The sequence below is a fragment of the Ailuropoda melanoleuca genome, chromosome 10 (genome assembly GCF_002007445.2).
Source record: "Ailuropoda melanoleuca isolate Jingjing chromosome 10, ASM200744v2, whole genome shotgun sequence".
In the NCBI taxonomy this organism is placed as follows: Eukaryota; Metazoa; Chordata; class Mammalia; order Carnivora; family Ursidae; genus Ailuropoda; species Ailuropoda melanoleuca.
In genome coordinates this window covers 100789758-100808329 of record NC_048227.1, presented here as the reverse complement: position 1 = coordinate 100808329, position 18572 = coordinate 100789758, and the positions used below count along the sequence as shown (strand labels likewise).

General features: G+C 49.6%; 1 protein-coding gene across 1 annotated transcript in view; it reads right to left on the bottom strand.

The window, feature by feature from the left end:
• The window catches only part of SYNJ2 (synaptojanin 2), a 103243-nt gene that overhangs the window by 1623 nt on the left and 83048 nt on the right, over nt 1–18572 (bottom strand). Inside the window, exons 16-27 of the mRNA XM_034670792.1 lie at nt 17949–18107; nt 16255–16411; nt 15197–15314; nt 11656–11874; nt 11459–11537; nt 10750–10915; nt 10157–10330; nt 8306–8440; nt 6573–6685; nt 5385–5493; nt 3221–3372; nt 1347–1789 (exon numbers count right to left, since the gene is read on the bottom strand). Coding sequence (XP_034526683.1) covers nt 1347–1789; nt 3221–3372; nt 5385–5493; nt 6573–6685; nt 8306–8440; nt 10157–10330; nt 10750–10915; nt 11459–11537; nt 11656–11874; nt 15197–15314; nt 16255–16411; nt 17949–18107 — 2024 coding nt within the window. The remainder of the gene's footprint in view (nt 1–1346; nt 1790–3220; nt 3373–5384; nt 5494–6572; nt 6686–8305; nt 8441–10156; nt 10331–10749; nt 10916–11458; nt 11538–11655; nt 11875–15196; nt 15315–16254; nt 16412–17948; nt 18108–18572) is intronic.

The following is an 18572-nucleotide window of genomic DNA, read 5'->3' as shown; positions in this document are numbered from 1 at the left end:
GGCACAGCGGTTAAGCGTCTGCCTTCGGCTTAGGGCGTGATCCCGGCATTATAGGATCGAGCCCCACATCAGGCTCCTCTGCTATGAGCCTGCTTCTTCCTCTCCCACTCCCCCTGCTTGCGTTCCCTCTCTCGCTGGCTGTCTCTATCTCTGTCAAATAAATAAATAAAATCTTTAAAAAAAATGTAAAATAGTCTAGTGATGTCTTTCTAGAGGACTAACTAGGCAAGAAGTGGTGTTGCAAATGTATAGACAAAAAAAAAAAGAAACCTGATAAACAGATAAATAAGCAAGCCCAAAAATGCTGCCCTGGGGTTTCTTATATACAGGGACAGGCGGTACTGTCCTTCCTGAAGCCACAGCCAGGCAGCCCAGGCGCAATGAAATATTCTTCCTAACGTACTGAGGGAACCGATGTTACCTGCCAGCATGAGTGTGCAAGGTTTGTGCTTTTCCTCGGTATGGAATGTAAGGGGAGAAAGAAGCCACGAGGCTTCCTTTAATAGGGAAGAGCCAGTGTACATAAACTGGTTTAACTGGCACACCAGGGCTCAAGACTGCAGCGCGTGATGGGGCATGTAGTAGCTGAGACACGGTGTAGGCAGGAGTCTTCAGCCAGCTTAAGCTCCGGTTAAGCTAATATATAGGAGTCCGAACCCAAACAGTGTACGACACCGTCCCCCACACAATCAAGGTTACTACACATGTACATAAACGCAAGGGCTCACGAGAACGTGTCCTCTAGTCATTTGGTTGATCTGTTTGCTGCTTTCAACTGATGTTTTTAACCTGGTGTCGGCAGGCCAGCTACAGATCTTAATGGTCCCAGCCGCCTTTCAGTTGATACCTCAACCTTCAGGGGGTCACCAGAAAGTTATCCCAAATCTGTAAAATACAATCGACATTTTCAAAACACCACAGACACATAAAATCGAAAAACCACGTAAAATCCAACCAGAGAGAACCTCTTGGACATTATCAGTGAGACTCCCTTTCCTCAAATCCACACATCAGATCCAACCGGAGGTTTTCTCAGACCCGAGAGGACACTAAAATGCACCAGTCGGAACTAAAACCCATCTTGGTGGCTGAATAACCATCTGATTGAACAAGAGACACGATTTCTGAAAACTACCCAAGAGTGACNACCCAGTGATCGAGGGCCTCCCGCCCGGGCTCCGGGAGCGGCCCCCGGGCAGCCGAGGCAGAGGCTGGCGGCGGGGCTGCGTGTGCTCTTTCCAGGCCCCTCGTCCCCGAGTCCAGCGGGTCGGAGCTCTTGGAAAGCCACGTACTCTTCAGCACGCTGGGGTGGTGGAGAAGGCTCCAGAAGGGATCCTGAGAATCACCGAGAGGGGAGGCCGCCTCGGGCTCGCTCCTTGGGGCCATCGGGTTCGGGGCTCGCGGGCTGCGGAAGGCGAGCGCCCCCGTCGGGGGGCTGTGCGGGGCGACGGTCGCCGCTGCCCGTGAGGGTGCGGAGGAGCGGGCTGTCGGAGCTCTGCAGCAGCTGCAGGTGGAAGGTGGCGGGGGCCGACTTCTTCCTCCGCGGGGGGGCCTGGGGCACGGGAGGCGGGACGTCCAGCGGGGGCGGCGGGGCGGCCACGGGAGGGGCGGTGTCTGGTGCCGGCTGCCCCCTGCTCGGCTTCCTCTCGGCGCCCTTCCCAGGCTGCAGCGTTCTCGGTTTGGGGACAGGAGGGACGGTGGCTAGAGGAGGGGTTTCAAGGCTCGTCTCTGGGGGCCCGATTGTAAAATGGACCGTCTGTTGCCCAAACTGGTCTTCCGGTGACTCCGGCTGAGGAAAGGCAGGACAGAGAGTGTCAGTCAGTCAGAAGCCAGCCCTGGGGGCGCGGAGTCAGCACCCAGACAGGTTCAGCAGGCGAGCAGAGATGGCGCTAAGCGGACATTCTAGCAAATTCGAGATTTGAGAATGCCTGGGATGGGGATGCGTGACCAGGTACGAGAGAGCACAGGAGGGACACACATGTACCAAGTACCAGCAGGACCGACCCCATAGGAGTGAGAACTTGAAAACCAGAGCCACGCGGTGAATATTCTTTGTTCCCTTAGGAAATGGGGTTATGCTCTTCCTTCATGAAAAGCGAACCTCTGAAAACTACCTTCTCTGAGGCCAGAGCTTTGACAATTCCGCGTGTACCACGCGAGGGGGATGGAAATTATGGGAGGGCAGTGAGCTAACTGAAGGGCTAAGGGATCGGCTTGCTCCTTCAGTCTTTGATAATTAAATAAGTTAGACGGCAAATTTCACATAGGAACGTCGCTTTCTCGCTTCTGACTCAAAACTATCACAGAACAACTGCCCGGTGCAAAAGGGAGCTTTTGTACCCAAGGAGCCGTTCGTATGGAAAGGACCAGCATGTCCGCATTTCCTCTGATTCTTTAGAAAACAAACCGCAGCAACAATCCTTCTCCACCAGCCTTTCACTGTGATTCCTGCGCAGCGATCCCAGGAAAATGACCCATTCTGCCCATTTCTTTGAAAAGAAAAGACAGAGCAGACAGAGGGAAAAGGAGGAGGAAAGAGGTCTGCTTTGTAAGGAGGCAGGGTGATGTGCAAACGTGGGGCAGATCACTGCCTTGAACACAGAGCAAGCGGCAAAGCCACATCGCACACGTTGTACAGACAGAAAAGCAGCAGTCACTCCGGAAGAGGCCAGCCAGCGGATTACCGAGGGTCCTGTTACTAGAACACCGAGATCAAACGGAAGATCCAGATGTCTCTAGAGGTGCCAGTCTTTGGGCTGCCACTGTCCTGACAAACTCATGTCTTTGAAGCAGCAAGCAAGGCTGAGAAGCTTGAGAGCGAGAGCAAAACACAATCTGCAAGAAAAGTGGCAAGAGAAGGTGTCCGGGCCCCAGTGTCAGAGGCCGCGCAGAGCGAGTCCACACTGCGAATCCACCAACCGGCAAGTAAAAATCTATACACGTGCAACCACACGGATACATACAAATGGGGAAAAAGCACCCCCAGTGGCTCCATTTGGGGGCTCCAATAGAACATTTAGGAGGCCTGACACCTCCAAGCTGTTCCATCGCTGTGAGAGATGCCTGGTTTTTCTGCTCAGCAAGAGCCAAGGACACGGCAGGGATGTGAAGGAGGAAGCGAAGGCCAAGCAGTGTCCCCACAGACGGGGCCGTGTCTAGGCCTCCTCTCCCCAGACCCTGGAGCATCTCGGAAGTAAGAGGCTTTGCTAGAGCTTCTTACCTTTCCTGTCCTCCGCAAGGTTGGCTTCTTGATGGCAGGGACTCTGGGCGCAGGCCGCCGGGGCAGGAGTGGGGCCACCCCTACTGTGGGCTCTGGTTTGGAAGGCCCTGGGTCCCTCAGAGCTGTGGCATTTAGGGCGTCTCCTGGGGCACCTGAAACACACAGGGCTACGGACAGCTGAAGTGGACAGGACACGGCTGTTCGCTGCATGATTTAATCTTTAGGCAGTCCGCAATCCTAAGAGTAATTTGCTAAGGCAAAGTATTTCATTTTTTCTAAAAAACAAAAAGATCTTTGAGGGCTGTCAGGACCTACCAGCTAGGTTTAGCCCCCAGCTTCTCATGGTCGCCTTCTCGACAGGGATGGTCTTCATGGGGGATCAGTGAGGCCCACACATTACATGCAAAGTTTTATGTCTGTGTGCTTTCTCTGGGGAGGTAATCTGAACCGTCTTGAAATCTCGGCAGGGCTCATGACCAAGAAAATGTTAGGCTGGGATCTTGGGTAGATTTCAGACCTCAAACCTCTCCTAACCTCTACATTCACTGAATATTTTTAAAAAGTAGCTTCATTGAGATACAATTCACATGCCATGAATTCACCCTTTAAAGGATACAATTCAGGGTTTTTTTAGTATATTCCCAGAGTTGTACGAACCATCACCACCATCTGATTCCAGAATATCCTCATCACCACAAAAAGGAACCCTGTCCCCATTAGCAGTCACCCCTCCATTCCCTCCTCCCCTGACCCCTGGAAACTACTAGTCCCTTTCTCTCTCTATAGATTTGCCAATTCTTTTTTTTTTTTTTTAAGATTTTATTTATTTGACAGGGACAGCCAGCAGAGAGGGAACACAAGCAGGGGGAGTGGGAGACGAAGAAGCAGGCTCCTAGTGGAGGAGCCTGATGTGGGGTTCGATCCCAAAACGCTGGGATCACGCCCTGAGCTGAAGGCAGCCGCTTAACGACTGCGCCATCCAGGCGCCCCAGATTTGCCAATTCTGGACACTTTGTATAAACGGAATCATACAGGGGTGCCTGAGTGGCTCAGTCAGTTAAGCATCCAACTCTTGATTTTGGCTCAGGTCACGATCTCAGGGTCGAGATCAAGCCCTGCGTCGTCCTCCTCACTGGGCATGGAGCCTGCTTAAGATTCTCTCTCTCCCTCTCCCCACCCCACTGACGCTCTCAAATAAATAATACATACATACATACGTAAATGGAATCATACAATATATAGCCTTTTGTATTTAGCTTCTTTTACTCAGCATAATATGGTCAAGATTCACCTGTGATAAAGCATATATATGAATACATTCTTTTTTATGGCTGAATAATATTCCGCTATATGGTTACACTACATTTTATCTATTCATCAGTTGGTGGTCACATGGGTGGTTACATCCATACAATTGTGTTATTATTTTTTAATAAAAAAAGAAACCACTCATGATAGTATTATCCCACAACAGTGTTTCTTGACCTCTTCATTCATGCCCTCCTTCAGTGTTACTTGGGATTCCAAATAAGTTACACATCCTGTCTAAAAGTAAATAGACAGCTGTAACTGGCTCTTCAGTGGTCATGATCTCTCCTCTCCAAAAGGGATATTTGTACAAAAGCAAAACCAAAAAAAAAAAAAAACTCTCAAAAATATTAGTACCAGCAATCTTGAATGTGAGTATGATTAATACAATTAACATGGGTTGAATGAAATAACAGCACCAAAAAATTAACAGGCAGTACAGTGGGGAAGAGGTCCCTGCCTGACAGTAAAGAATCTATACTTGCTGGTGACTTTAAAAGGTTTTGTGCCTGAAACAGGGATGGGTCTCAAATTCTCTTTGTATGGAGCCGGCAGAAGGAGTTAGTGCCTGGAGTGTTACCCTTTTCTAAAATTCATTTTTGTTTCTTTCAGTCTCTCCCTTAAAGTGCTTCTTAATAATCCTGGGGTTACTTCTATATTCTTACTGAATTTTAAATATACAATTTTAAATGGACCATAATATTTGTAATGGAATTTTATAAAACATTGCTAAAGGGTGCTTTCAATTTCTTACTGCCTCCAGAAAAAAAAAAGGAAAGTTACTTTCTCTTCTAGGCCCCTTTTATAGGAAGATGCATAGAAAAGACCAGAAGGAGAGCCCCAGCAGAACACTCACCTCCGCTGGCTTCCAGGAGACATCGGATGGCTGCTTCTGCCTCCTGAGCGTTGGTAGTTTTGATCTGCTTGACATTGTAGGGTTTACTTATCCCCGTCCTGGCTTTAGGCTTCAGGACAGAATCAAGAAGAAAAGCATATTAACAGAGGCAGGAAACAGGCTCGCCTGGTGCGCTCACTGCCTACTGATCAGTTTTCAGGGGTGAGGGGCATGGGGCTCCATCAGGCCGGAGTTAAACACAAACTCCAGTCGAGACCGAATCCTTCAAGCCTCCTCCTCCCAGAAGTACTGTCATACCAAGAAGAGGAATGTAATAATTCAGAGCTGACAAGCCTCCTCTCCCAAACTGGGTGGTTACAGGTCTTTGCAACGTGGATAAACCACTATCTATTTCATTAACCAGGTGAAAGCGAGAAAGCATCATCAGAAGCCACTTTTCCCACAGCTCAGCAGAGTTACTGAAACACCTTCCACTCTTTTCTCGAAAGTGCTTTTTCTTCCTCTTCACCCAAACCTCTGGGCTGCCACTGATGACCTGCCTTCAATACCGTCAGCCACTGAGACCTAGTCATTCCCTCCTGCTGTCATGCGTGACATCTGGTCCAGCCTCCTGGGACAGCTCGCCTCCACCCAGCACCCCGGCTTCACCTCCCTCCCCTCCATTCCACTGACTGCCACCTCCTGTCTTCCTGAGCAGCTCACTGTCATCTTCCGGAACTTTCCGTCTCTACAATCCTCCCCGACTGTGGTTATTACTAGTGTTCTCCTACTGTGCTATTTAGGCCCTCTTACTCTTCTTCAGAGCCTCTTCTCTCAAGACAACTGATGTGAATTTTCCCTGTTTTGCCTCCTACCGAGCACTGCTCTACACACCAAGGTCAAAGGGAAGCCTTGGAGAGCAGAGAAGCAGAGAAGCAGAGAAGTCTGGAAGGTAATAGTTCCACCGCACAGGGACACGGCGCATTTGACATCCAATATGATTTTCTCTCTAAGCCTCTGTACAACCACGCAGAAACCCTGTAACAGACCTGCTCCTGAGCTCTGGCTTTGGGAACGAGCTGGCAGGTTTACGTGTTCACTGAGAAGAGGCAATCCCATAAGGGCTTGGGGGCTGAAGATGAACCACGGGGCAGTCCCTTGGGTTTGGAATGCTGGCCCGTTTTGCTGCGAGCCGAACACAGAACTCACTGCCTGCTGAGGTGCTCCCGGCAGAAGTCTCGCCGTCTGCAGAATCGAGTACTGCCCGTGGGTGCCAGAGGAGATGGACACGTCCGATGCCGACTTTTTCACCATTAAACCCGCTGTGGAAACCAACGAGGGCAGAGTCAATCTCAGTGATGTCACCGGCTGCTTTGAGGCCAATTCCCAGCCAGCCGAGCGCCAGGCCAACCCCAGACGCAGTTCGGGTCTCAGCCCATGCGGGCAGGTGGGCATCCACAGGGTCGATATTAAATTTCTCTTTTGATTCCCAGTTTGTGCCCATTCTCTAGAGAAGTATTATTTGAATGCAAATTTTACTCTAACATCCTGGTGGGGGGGGGTTCAAAAATCTGATACAAAAGCCTGTATTTTTGAATGGCTTAAAATACACTACTGTTATTAGGGCCCCATTTTAAAAATGGTTTGTGGGCAAAATATAAAAAATCCCAAAGCAGGGAATAAATGATATTAAATTACACTTACAGTCATTAAGAAATTATATTTAGAACTGCGTCTAGGTGGCCCAGTCGGGTGAGTGCTCGACTCCTGGTTTTAGCTCAGGCTGTGATCTCAGGGTTGTGAGATCGAGCCCCACGTTGGGCTCTGTGCTCAGTACGGAGTCTGCTTGGGACCCTCTCTCTGTCTCCCTCTGCCCCTCCCCCCACACTGGCAAGCGCTTGCTCTCTCTGTATAAATAAATAAATCTTGAAAAAAAAAATTTGAAGACACAGACATAAGATGAAAGACAAATGACCAAACAGAACGGATACCAGTTTTATAAAAAGTAAATAACCATGTGTAGACACAGATGCATTTAACTAGAAAAAGGCTAGAAATCTTGTGGTTAACAATTGTTACTTATAGACAATCAAATGTATTTTAAAATTTTATTTTTTATATTTATCTATTTTTGTAAATTTCCACAGTATATTAATTTTACTTTTTATTATTTTATTCTCTGCGTGTTAACTCAGAAAAGGAAAGAATATGCTTAAAAAGTGCTTCCAGCTTGCCATCGATTACTATTGTGACGTAAGCCAAGATGAACCCAATGGGAAAGTAAAGCCTGAGGGAGAATCTCTGTCTGACCTCACACTTTTGGGGTTGGGGGCGGGGGGAGAAATAAATAGTAAAGCTAAAACAGAAAGTGCTCAAAAGCACATCACAAATGTCTTTTCAGGTCGTTAAGGGAAGCTTGAGGGGGCAAGGACTGCTCTGGAGGAGACAGGAAGAGGAACACTGTCCTCGGAGCCGAGCCGGGAAGGGCCCATCCTCAGGCGGCCGACACCAGGGGCAGCAGGCGTGGGCCCGCAGAAGCCAGGACGCCTGGAGTGTCGGGTATCGGGGCTTACTGGAGCCCTGGGAAACAGGCAGGGGGCAGCAGGCACAGGCAGAAGGCCACTTCTGCGGGGCTGGGGAGGAAGGTGCTAGAAGGTTTTTGCTTGGAGGCCCCCTCAATTTTCCATTCTCTACCGTCTCCCACAGGAAGCCCCTTAAGGCAAACCACAGCTACGGGAAGGCCAACAGTTGTATAAAAGAATCATGTAGTTGCCGTGAGAAACACAACGATCTCTGGGATCAACACAAAAAGGAGCGTGAGGAGGGCAAGGCGCTGGGCCCCAGGCGAGGCTGCAGCGACTCAGAGGCCGGTGTTAAGTAGCAGGAAATAGGTGGTTATTCCCAGCAGGCACGGTGGCAAGCCGAAAGCAACGAAGTCTTACTTGGAGGGGGGGGTCTCTGCGGTGGGTGAGGCGGCCGAGGCCTAGTGGGCACCGACAGAGACCGGCTTGGAGAACGGCGCCGGAAATCTCCAACTGCTTCCAGCTCCTGCGCGAGCGCCGCCAGCCCAGCATCATCTGGAGGACACGGCGGGACGCGCGTGAGGCAGGGCTCACCCTCAGCTCTGCACCGAACCGTGCAGGAGGGCCCCCCGCAGCACAGGGTCCCCCTCTCTGCTGGCATGGGAGGGTGGGGGGGGCACCCAAAGCCTGCTTGGAACAGGAGATGAACTGTGGACAAGGCTTCTTGTCTGGACATGAGAGACATGGAAAGTTTTCCAAGTGTAGGGGTGTCCTATCCTGAAATAACGAAGGAGACTCACACAGAGTAGAGGAGACGGGCAAAGACCGGAGCCCCTCAGTCTGAATCCCTCACTCTAACACAGGACAGCTGTTCTGGAAGCTGAGACTATTCTCTGCCTGCCAAACCCAGCCATGCACCTCAGCCATCTGGGGAGCTTCATGGAAGACCAGATTTCCAAGGTCCCAGCCCACCCCTGCCAAACCCGCATCTCCAGGACGGGGCTTAGCAACTGTATGTTTAAGAGCTCCGGATGGCTCAATGCAGCCAGGCTACAACCACCCTTGGGACCATGGCACAAAGGGCCTTGGGGGTGTCTGCACCTCTCCAGCAAATTACCTTCCCTGGGAAGCATCTCAATTTGCTTTCAGCTGTTCTGTATTCTCAGCTGCAGCTCACGGTAAGCTCCCGAACCTACCGGACAGAGCTTTCCTCCAACAGGGGAGGCACCGCGAGCAGCAGCTGGAAGCTGCTTGTGGCTGTAGCAGTCTGAGCCTGGGGCACGAACGACCCTACCTTCCAGCCCATGAAAGGCCAGTAGGTTTTAAAACTTATTCAAAAGGGCCACTACACTATATAACCTAGGGCTTTGCAGTTTAATCTGCAGGCCTTTCAGTCCCTCTTTGTTTAAGTCTCAAATGATAGGATGATGCTAATGGATCACATTACTGTGTAATAACATGTTCTAGGAACGTAACCAGACACCAGCACTCAGGACATAGATACTGGATGGACCCAGAGGGTGTGCTAAATGAACAACATCAGACATAGAAACACAAGTATGATTTCACTTACACGTGGAATCTAAAAAGCAAAACAAACAAACAACAGCCAAAAAAGCCCCAAACCCAGAAACAGACTCATACAGAGACCTGGTGGACCTGGTCACTGGGGGGTAGGTGAGGGGGGAATAGGTGAAGGGGATTAAGAGACACCAACTTCCAGCTATAGAATCAGTCAGTCACAGGGATGAAAAGTATAGCGTAGGGAATACAGTCAATAATACTGCTTCCCAACATTATATGGTGACAGATGGTAACCACACACACTGTGTAACGTATAGAATTACTGGTTCATTAAGTTGTACACCTGAAATCAATATAACGTCGCATGTCAATTATATTTTAATAAAAAAATAATTACGTCTCTTATGGGATTGAAACAGACATTGTGGAGAGGGAGAACAGAGTTACAAATGTAAGGCCGGTTCAGGACTGTTTCCAGAGGAAACAGGAACTACCACGGATCCGGTGTGCTGTAGCGGGGCCAGTGGTGAAAAATAAATAACTAAATAAAAAGCACTAGAGGAAATCAGTGTGGTGGTAGCTGGATACGGGCCCACAGCCCGGTTTGTACCCACTTGCTAGGACTTGTTGTTTTAGCTCAGCGCGGGCTGTGAGCACTTAACTGGTGGCCTCAAGCAATGCCCTGGTGCTGAGAGCGCGAGCGGATTCGATGCCAGAGGCTCTTTAGGAAAGGAAGGGCCAAGCTACCTTTGTAGGTCGGGTGCTGCTTCTTTTTAGTGAGCGCAGGTGACTTGCTGGCAGGCCCCGCTGCTGTGGAACTGGGGGCTTCGGAGAGGTTGTCCCCGCCCATCTCGCCGTCTGAGAGCACAGGCTGACTTAGCTCATCCACCAAATAGTCTTCGTCATCTTCGAGAATATCCCCTTGGGGAAGGAAACGGCACAGCCTTTCAGCAGTGGGTCTGTTTCACCATCCCGGCTTGCCGCTCGGCGTCAGGATGCCTGCGGCCCAGCCTCCGGCAGCCCGGGGGCACCCCCATGTCAACAGGTACAGGACCCCAATTCCATTCAGGCCTGGAACCCGGGCCTGAGCCCACAGCCCAGACAGCCTCAAAACCACTGTTCTCACTGTCATTTCAGATGGCTCCAGGTCTTATTTATGCATCACCCCTAGATGTGCACAGTGCCCAACTTAGCACATGGAATATAGTGCTTGTGCTCCAAGGACCCTCTGTCACCTTTAGGTGTGAGAAGGGGGTCTTGCAAATCTCATGCTGATTGCCGGAACGTCTTGCCTGCTGGCCTCGCCACAATGACCAAGAGGTCCTTGCAGAGCTACTCACCCTCTGACTCGTAGTCCAGAGTCGTGAAGTCAAAGTTTTCCTCCAACAAACAGGAATTGGCAGTGGGAGACATGGAGGCCATGCTATCCCGCTTTCGGATGATCTCCTGCAAACCTTTCAGCCAGTCCTTGGTCTTTGGTCTGATCTTCACGGCTCTGCCTTTCACCTGTGAGGACAGAGTGGCCATCTGAGAAGGGAGTACAGACCTCAGAACCACCCCTTTTGCTTTCAAAGGGCATCCGGCTCAAACTCCTGCATCAGTAGCAGGTCAATCTTCATGTTTTGCCAGAAAAAATTGAGGGTCTAGATCTCAGGCAAGATCAGCAGAGCTCACATTTGGTTAAAAAGTTGAATTAGCATCTCCAGCTTTTCATCCCATGTGAACATAAAACCAGGATTATCATCAAAATGGAAACTGCCTGTACACTGATATTCCTAACTACATGGTCTAAAAAGAAGAACCACAAATGCTCTCCCACGTGCAGGTGTGAGCCAAGACAGACCCAGTGACTCAGGCGGGGTCTACCCTCTAAAACTTGCTCTTCCTTCCAAATTCTGCAAGTGGCCAGGGCTGGACATTAGAGATCTCAAAGAGGATACCAGAAACAGACACCAGAAGGAAGGGTGCTAGCTCCTGCCTCATGTGGTGCCCAAGAAAACTCTGGGGAGTAAACCGCCCCCACTCCACGGGTGACCGAGCAGAACTCACCTTCATACCATCCACATCCAGGACACTGAGAGCCGAGTGACTGTCTGCAAAAGTCACCAGCATCTGCCCTTGGTTGATCCTGGAATAAATGAGATGTGCCGAGTCAATGCCAAGAACGATCGGCAGCTCTCCTGGGTTCCGGCCAGCCATGTACACAACACGCACATGGGATCCGCGCCAGCTGGGGCACTAGTTACCTGACAAGAACGATGGTCCCATAATTGCCCAGGGTCTGCATGAGTTCTGTGCGCACATCTTCAGGAAACTCGTTTTTCTCTTCTAAGGTTGGTGACTGAAGGTTGACTACGACGGTAGCATCCAGGGGGCCCTGGAAAGAGGACACTTCCCGGAACACCGTCTCCCGAGCACCCACATCGACTTCTTGTACTTCGACCTCCACGATCGCCAGCACGGGTCTGCGTTAGACATGGAGGGACGACAGGTGATAGGTAACGGGGCCCAGCAGGTCCCAACCCCAGCACTCCGCTGTCAAGAGTGAACATCAATGACCCATGGGTGTGGCCCCAGCCCAGCGCTGGTGCCCGGCTGTCCTGTCCTAGGCTTTCAGACTCTATCCGGCCAAATTAAGCATTGTCTTGGCATTCTTATCTAAGGATGATTTAGAGAAAACAGTGCTAGCCATTAGGAGATTTTTCTATGTGGTATTTGCCAGCAGACGCCGAGGATGGAAAGAAGTGGGAATTCCCCTTTCGCTGGGGGGTTTGAGGTTTTGGAGGGCTACTTGGCAATTGGTGTTAAGAATCTCAAAAATGGTCATCTCTTTTAACCTACTAATTTTAATACTAGGACTTTGTTCTAAGAAAACCACCAGAGGTTCACACAAAGATCTGTACACAAGGATGATTATTGTAGCACTGCTGATGGAAGGGGGAAGGGGAGACAGTCTAACTGTCCCATAACAGGAAACAGGTTATGGTGCAACATAGTTAATAAGAATAATGTCAGAGAAGTCAAGTTGACATATCCAGGAAAACAGATCAGCAGGAAATAATGTAATCGTTATTGCCATTGTGATATAGGGATGGGCTTACTCTCTTTACAAAAATTTAGGAAATCCTCTATTATGAAGATTATGTAATCTTATTGCAGGCATTTACAATACAGCATTCAGCGGCAAGAAAATAGATTATGTGGTGATGACATTTAAGACCAGGGATCACTGCGAAATCAAAGAGATATGAGTGATAATCAGTGTGACCCCTCCCACTAATTTATGTTGCCATTGTTAGATTCCTTTTTTTTTTTTTTTTTTGCATCTAGAAGAAAAAGGAAGACGGAGAAAAATCTGATTCAGGGATATGCACTAAGTGAGTGGAAGGACACCTGAAGTGAAGCGTTGCAGCTGAGGAAGGCAGGTGCAGGCGCGCGCGGGCAGTGCCCCCAGCAGGAATGTGAGCAGGCTACTGACGTGTGCGGCAACCGCACAAACCTTCTGAGGCTGGCGGGAAGAAGCCAGTCCTCCCCATTCTGATTCCATCTATGTAACATGCTTGGAATGACGGAATTATGGAAAGGGAGAAAAAGAGCCGTGGCAGACGGGTTAGGGGGCAGGGAGGGCTGTGGTGAAGATGTTCCGTATCTTGACAGTGACACTGTTGCTATCCCGGTGGTGACACCGTGCTAGAGTGACAGGATCCCCTCACTGCGGGGCCTGGGAAAAGCAGACCTGCACTCTCTGTATTATTCCTTACAATTGCATGTCGATCTAGAATTACCTCAACATAAAAAGTTTAATTTAAAAATACGAATGTAGTAAGGCAAAATGGTAAATCTGCAAAATACAATCCTAATGTTCTTATACGCATATATATACGTAAAATGGTGTCTGCACACAAGCACACCCCACACAGGTTCACATGTTGGTGTAAGATCCTCTTACGTGCTTGGAAAATGCAGAATAAACATAGCAGACCGCTGCAGATTGGTCTCAGAGGGCGGAACTACGGAAGGTTTGTTTGTGGACGTATGTTTCCCCTAAATGTCCACGATGGAGGGGCTCTGCTTCTGTAATCGGAAAGATCCATAAATGTCTAAGATGCACCTCAAACCAGTATGACCAGATCTGCAGCTCCCAGCATCCCAGCTGGGCGAAAGCTACTCCATCCTTCCAGCTGCTCAGGCCAAACTCTGGGGTCCTCCTCAAATCCTCTCTCTCTCTCTCTCCCCCCCACCCCACACACACGCGCCATCTAATCCCTCAGGCAATTCTGTGGGCCCCACTTTCAAAATCTATCCAGAACCCAACCACTTTCCATGGGGACCCGTGACCACCTGGTCCAGGGTTGGCGCTACTCTTGCTTACTACACTAGCTTCTTCCCAGGCCCCTGGACTCTCTTTGGCTGATTCTGTCAACACCTCGTCAGATAATGCCACTCCTTAGCCTGAGTAAAACCCAACGTTCTTGTGGCCCACAGGGTTCCACATGGCCTGTGCTGCTTGTCCAGCTCCTATGACTTCCTCTGCTCTCTCTACTCTACCTTGATTCTCTGGATCCCTGAAGGTTCACTGCCTGCCTCCTCACCCTGGAATGCTCTCCTCCTGACACCCCTATGGCTCACACTCACTTCTTTCAGGTCTGGGCTCCGTGGTTATCATATCCAAAAGGCCTTCCTTGAACACTGGGTATAAAAGAACACCAACCCTTTGTCTGAGTCTTGTCATTACTATTTTTCCTTTCACATTTGTTTACTGTCTGTCTGTCCTCACTAGACAATTCCATGAGAATGTGATCTTGTCTGTTTTGTTCACTGTTAATCCTCAGTGCCAGGAACAGGGCCTCGTATACAAGACCCTTCAGTGAATGGTGGTTAAGTGAATTTCTTCTAAAGACACTCACTGAACTAGCAAACCTATAGTTCACTAGAGAAAGGCCTATAACCAAGACTTCCCAAGGTTCCTGTCTAGGTGTGTATTTGCAACAACAGGTTTCTTAAGAATTCAGAATATCTAAAGATTTAGACCAACTGGTTGACCAGCTGTTCACCACCAATGCTCTCTCCTAATTTCTTTCCTTGTAGAAGCTGAAACTGATAGGCTAGTTTTGGTGGCAGCCATGGGAAGATCAAACCCTTCCTATTCACACCCTCAGGTGCCATCCTCTGTCTCTTTAAAGATATTCCCCCTGAGGCTGGTCCCAGCGTAAATCGAGCTGACCGACCCTGCTGCTGTGTTCCATCCGTAATGCAAGACACGCCAGGCCAAACCAACAGCTCAGAGCACTTAAGAACTCGGAATCCAACACTTAAAAACCTTTTGGCGTTTGTAATGATCAAATACCAGAAAAAAATGTCACCAGTCAGTAGGTGAATGGGTAAATTCCACAGATATACGTAGTGGAATACTGGACAGCAATTACAAGGGAATGAGCCAGGTCTGTAACACCGACGTGATTGTATCTCAAAGACATTAAGTGACAAAAAAGCAAGTTGCAGGATGGCATCGTTTATGGGGATTTAAATGACAAAATACTAAGGCTGCCTCTTTGCCATTTTCATCGATGAGGTCGTTCATGATATGAGCAATTACAGTACTAACATGGACTCATCCTCGGTGGTGGGGACATAGCTACTGGTCACACTGTTCTTCCTTCTTTCGTCTATCTCACACGCGTGCACGCACGCACTCCGAGGGGGACCGCACGTCTGTTCTCTGCAGGGAGCAGCAGATGCCGCTTTCCCCAGCCCAGGAGAACGTGCCCACGGCAGCGAGGGCCATACCTGTGATCAGACGCTTGTAGTTCTGCTCGGCCGTAATACTTGAGGGCACCAGGAGACCAGGAATGTCTGACGGTGCTGTCGGCTTCTATGTCGTTGTCAAGAAGGTTGAGTTCTCCAGCTACTCAAGAGATCCACACACAACACAAAACGGTATCAATATATGGGAATGCCGACTGAGGGATCCTACAACGGGGATCTGCAGCACAGACCACACCTGTCTCGGACTCACTTGCTCTAACCTGCCAGGCCGGAAGCCATGCCGAGCTGGCTTGGGGGTCTGGGGTAGCTAATCTTTGTAACCTATGGCTGCCCACTTCCTCCCCCGTGGACAACCTGAGTGGGAATGCAGACGTGGCTGGGGGTTCCCGTCCCTGGGGCCACAGGAACACAGAAGTCTGCAGCCCTTTATGTAGGCAAAGCCGAGGCTAAGGACATCACAGCATCCTGTCTCGGGTGCCCCGGGGATGTCCACAGACGTCCAAAGACGGATCTGAACCACGTGATTCCCTGGCTTTGAAATCTCTGCATCCGTCTTTCCAGGAAAGCAGAGCTGTTTTACCTCCAGGCGTTCTAAATCAACTACCCTTCCTAGTTGGCCATCACTAATGATGCAAAACGTACTCGACAACTAATTGAGAAAAACTCTTCTTTCCTGCGTCTGGCTCATGGTCGATATGGAGTCGGAGCTCTCAGCAGGTAAGAGGTCGGATGAACGAAACGCGCGGGACACAGTGCATGCGTGTGAGAGGGAGAGTCACTGGAGAGGAAGAGCCGAGGCTTATCTCCTTGCTGTCCACCCAGAGCAGAAGGCAGACGGCGTGGGGTTGGGGGCACAGCCGTGAGCCAGGGACGGGGAGAGCCAGGGGGGCTCCCCAAAGCACAACTTCCAAAGCTTAGGGGCTACCAACTGGAATGACCTTCCTGTAGTTTTGCGTTATCAAGAAAGTTGTTATTTACACAGCAAACAGCGCTGTGTCGAATAAAAGTGACTGATGTCCCCGCTATGCTACCGATCGTTCACCCTCCACCAGCTCTGAACGCGCACACATCTCATGCACCTGTCCTGTCAAAAGAGTGCCTCTTCCTCCACCACAGGACCCTGTCTGTCCAGGCAGGGGTGCGGCATTTGTCACTCGTGTCATACGCAGCTGAGCCAACGTCATACTTGTAGGTAGGTCCAAAATTAATGGCGCCTTCGTGAAAGTCTTTAAAAATCTATTGGGAGAAAAGACCAAGACAACCTTAGTTCTAGATTCTGTACATCGGACGCAAAAACAAAAAACAAAAAAGCACATTCTGGAGTGCTCCAGTCCTAAAAAGATACAGACACAACATTATAGTTGCAAATACGTTTAAAACTGAACACGTGTGTGCTATTTCATTAGCAGGAGAGTGCTGATTATTCATTCCACTGACTCACACACCACACCGGGCTCTCCCACCCACTTTGGGTACCCAGTGCACCACTGTCCGCTGGTCAGTGCCCGGGACACAGTGGAAGGCACAAGGTGAGGATCCCAGGTGCCCATCCGCTCAGCGCCAGACCTAGCGCAACATCCGGCCAGGCCCAACAAGGCCTCCGTTGATATTTGCTCACTAAATGAGTTGGGTAAATAGAAGCACAGAACTGAAACTGAACTCTGTTTCTGTTTGGCTCTGGATCCAGCCCCAGAGCTGTGAGAAGACCCTAGAACAGGCCTCACTACCGCTCTCCATGCATCCATGGAAGGGTGTGGACAACACTGGTAGGAGGAAGAAAGAAAAACCTGTTCTAGAGAGGTGTGGTGTGGTTACTTTCCCATCTGGCCACCCCTCGGCAATCCACGTCCGTGGCAGGGCTGAGGGGGGAGTGAAGAGAAAACTGCAAAGAATGCCTGAATCTCGCTGTAGGACAGACCTTAGCTCCCCCAGCTCTGCACACAGGATCAGCCGCATTTTTAAAAAGGTAATGGAGTGTGGTTATGCTTCTGTCATATAAGCCCCCCCCCACAAAGCTAACAGGCACCAAAACGAGCAGACGTAGTAGCTGGAAAAGATAACCTTTGGGTCATCCGGAAGCTGGCCAGGGTGACCTTGAAAAACTGAGCACAGATCCCATATTTAAATCTTTATCACGTCATGGCCCAAGGAGTCGCTAAAAAACTGCACATGGGGGGCCCCTGGGTGGCTCAGTTGGTTCCGCATCCGACTCTCGGTTGCCGCTCAGGTCATGATCTCACAGGTCATGAGATCAAGTCCCGTGTCAGGCTCCACGCTCAGTGGGAAGTCTGCTTGAGATTTTCTCCCTCTTCCTCTGCCCCCCCCAACTCGTGCTGTGCCTAAAATGAACCAATAAATCTTAAAAAAAAAACTGCACATGGGTCTATAGGCGATAAAACATGAGCTCCGTAGTTTGATAGTCACGGACTGCATCATGGCTGTGTACTGACTGTGTGACCTTGGACTCATCTGACCGGGGGGCCTCAGTTTTCTTACCTATAAAATGGGTATAATACCTAATTTGTAGGATGGTCTGGAGGATTATCCACATCAATTGGTATATAAAGTATATTAAATATTGTTAGAATGTGTGAGTGTGCTCACCAATGAGAAACAGAGATCTCACCAAAACAGTACTCGGTGGAGTGTGAGTTGGTGCTTGAGTGTATGTAAGTATGGCAGGCCCTACAAGGCTGGCCATGCAGATGCACGACCCTTCCAAGCAGCTCTGACTCCAGGGGAGCACACCTACAGACTCAAGAACCTGACTTACTTTCCCACTTGATTTCTGTAGCTGTAGCTGATCAAATTCCAGAAGTTTCTTCCAGTCTTGGCGTTTCACAAAATAGAAGACTTCCTCATAAGTGAGATCAATGCGGTAGTTGAAATCGCCACACCAAAACACGTAATCGTGAGAAAAAATGTTTCTTCCCTGTTCAAGAAAATCAGTCATTTCGGCCCATCTTGCAAAGGAGGTGGGGGAGGGGGAGGGAAACTCACGACAGACGATACAGATGTGTTTTTTCTTAAAATGTTACTTAACAGAAGACTTCTTTCCTTAGTCCCTCTTTCCTTAATCCCGTACACCTACTGGGGAGCTTTTACGTGGGTTCCCGCATTTTAAATGACGGTGTTTTTGAGTAGTTTGGAGAAAGCTCATGTCTAACTGGGAAGCACAACTGTCCATCTTCACTGCGCCTGCCCCGGCTCTGAGATCGGGCTGTGCTCCTGCTTTCATTACGTCTACACGCAAAGACGAGTTGCCCAAACACTCAGTGTTATGAGGATCAGGCTTAAGCACATAAAATGCTCAGAACGTGCAACTGTGTAAAATGTCATGGATTTTATCCATTTTCATCCTGCGACCCTCTGTCCCATTCTTCCCTCCCCTGCCCTG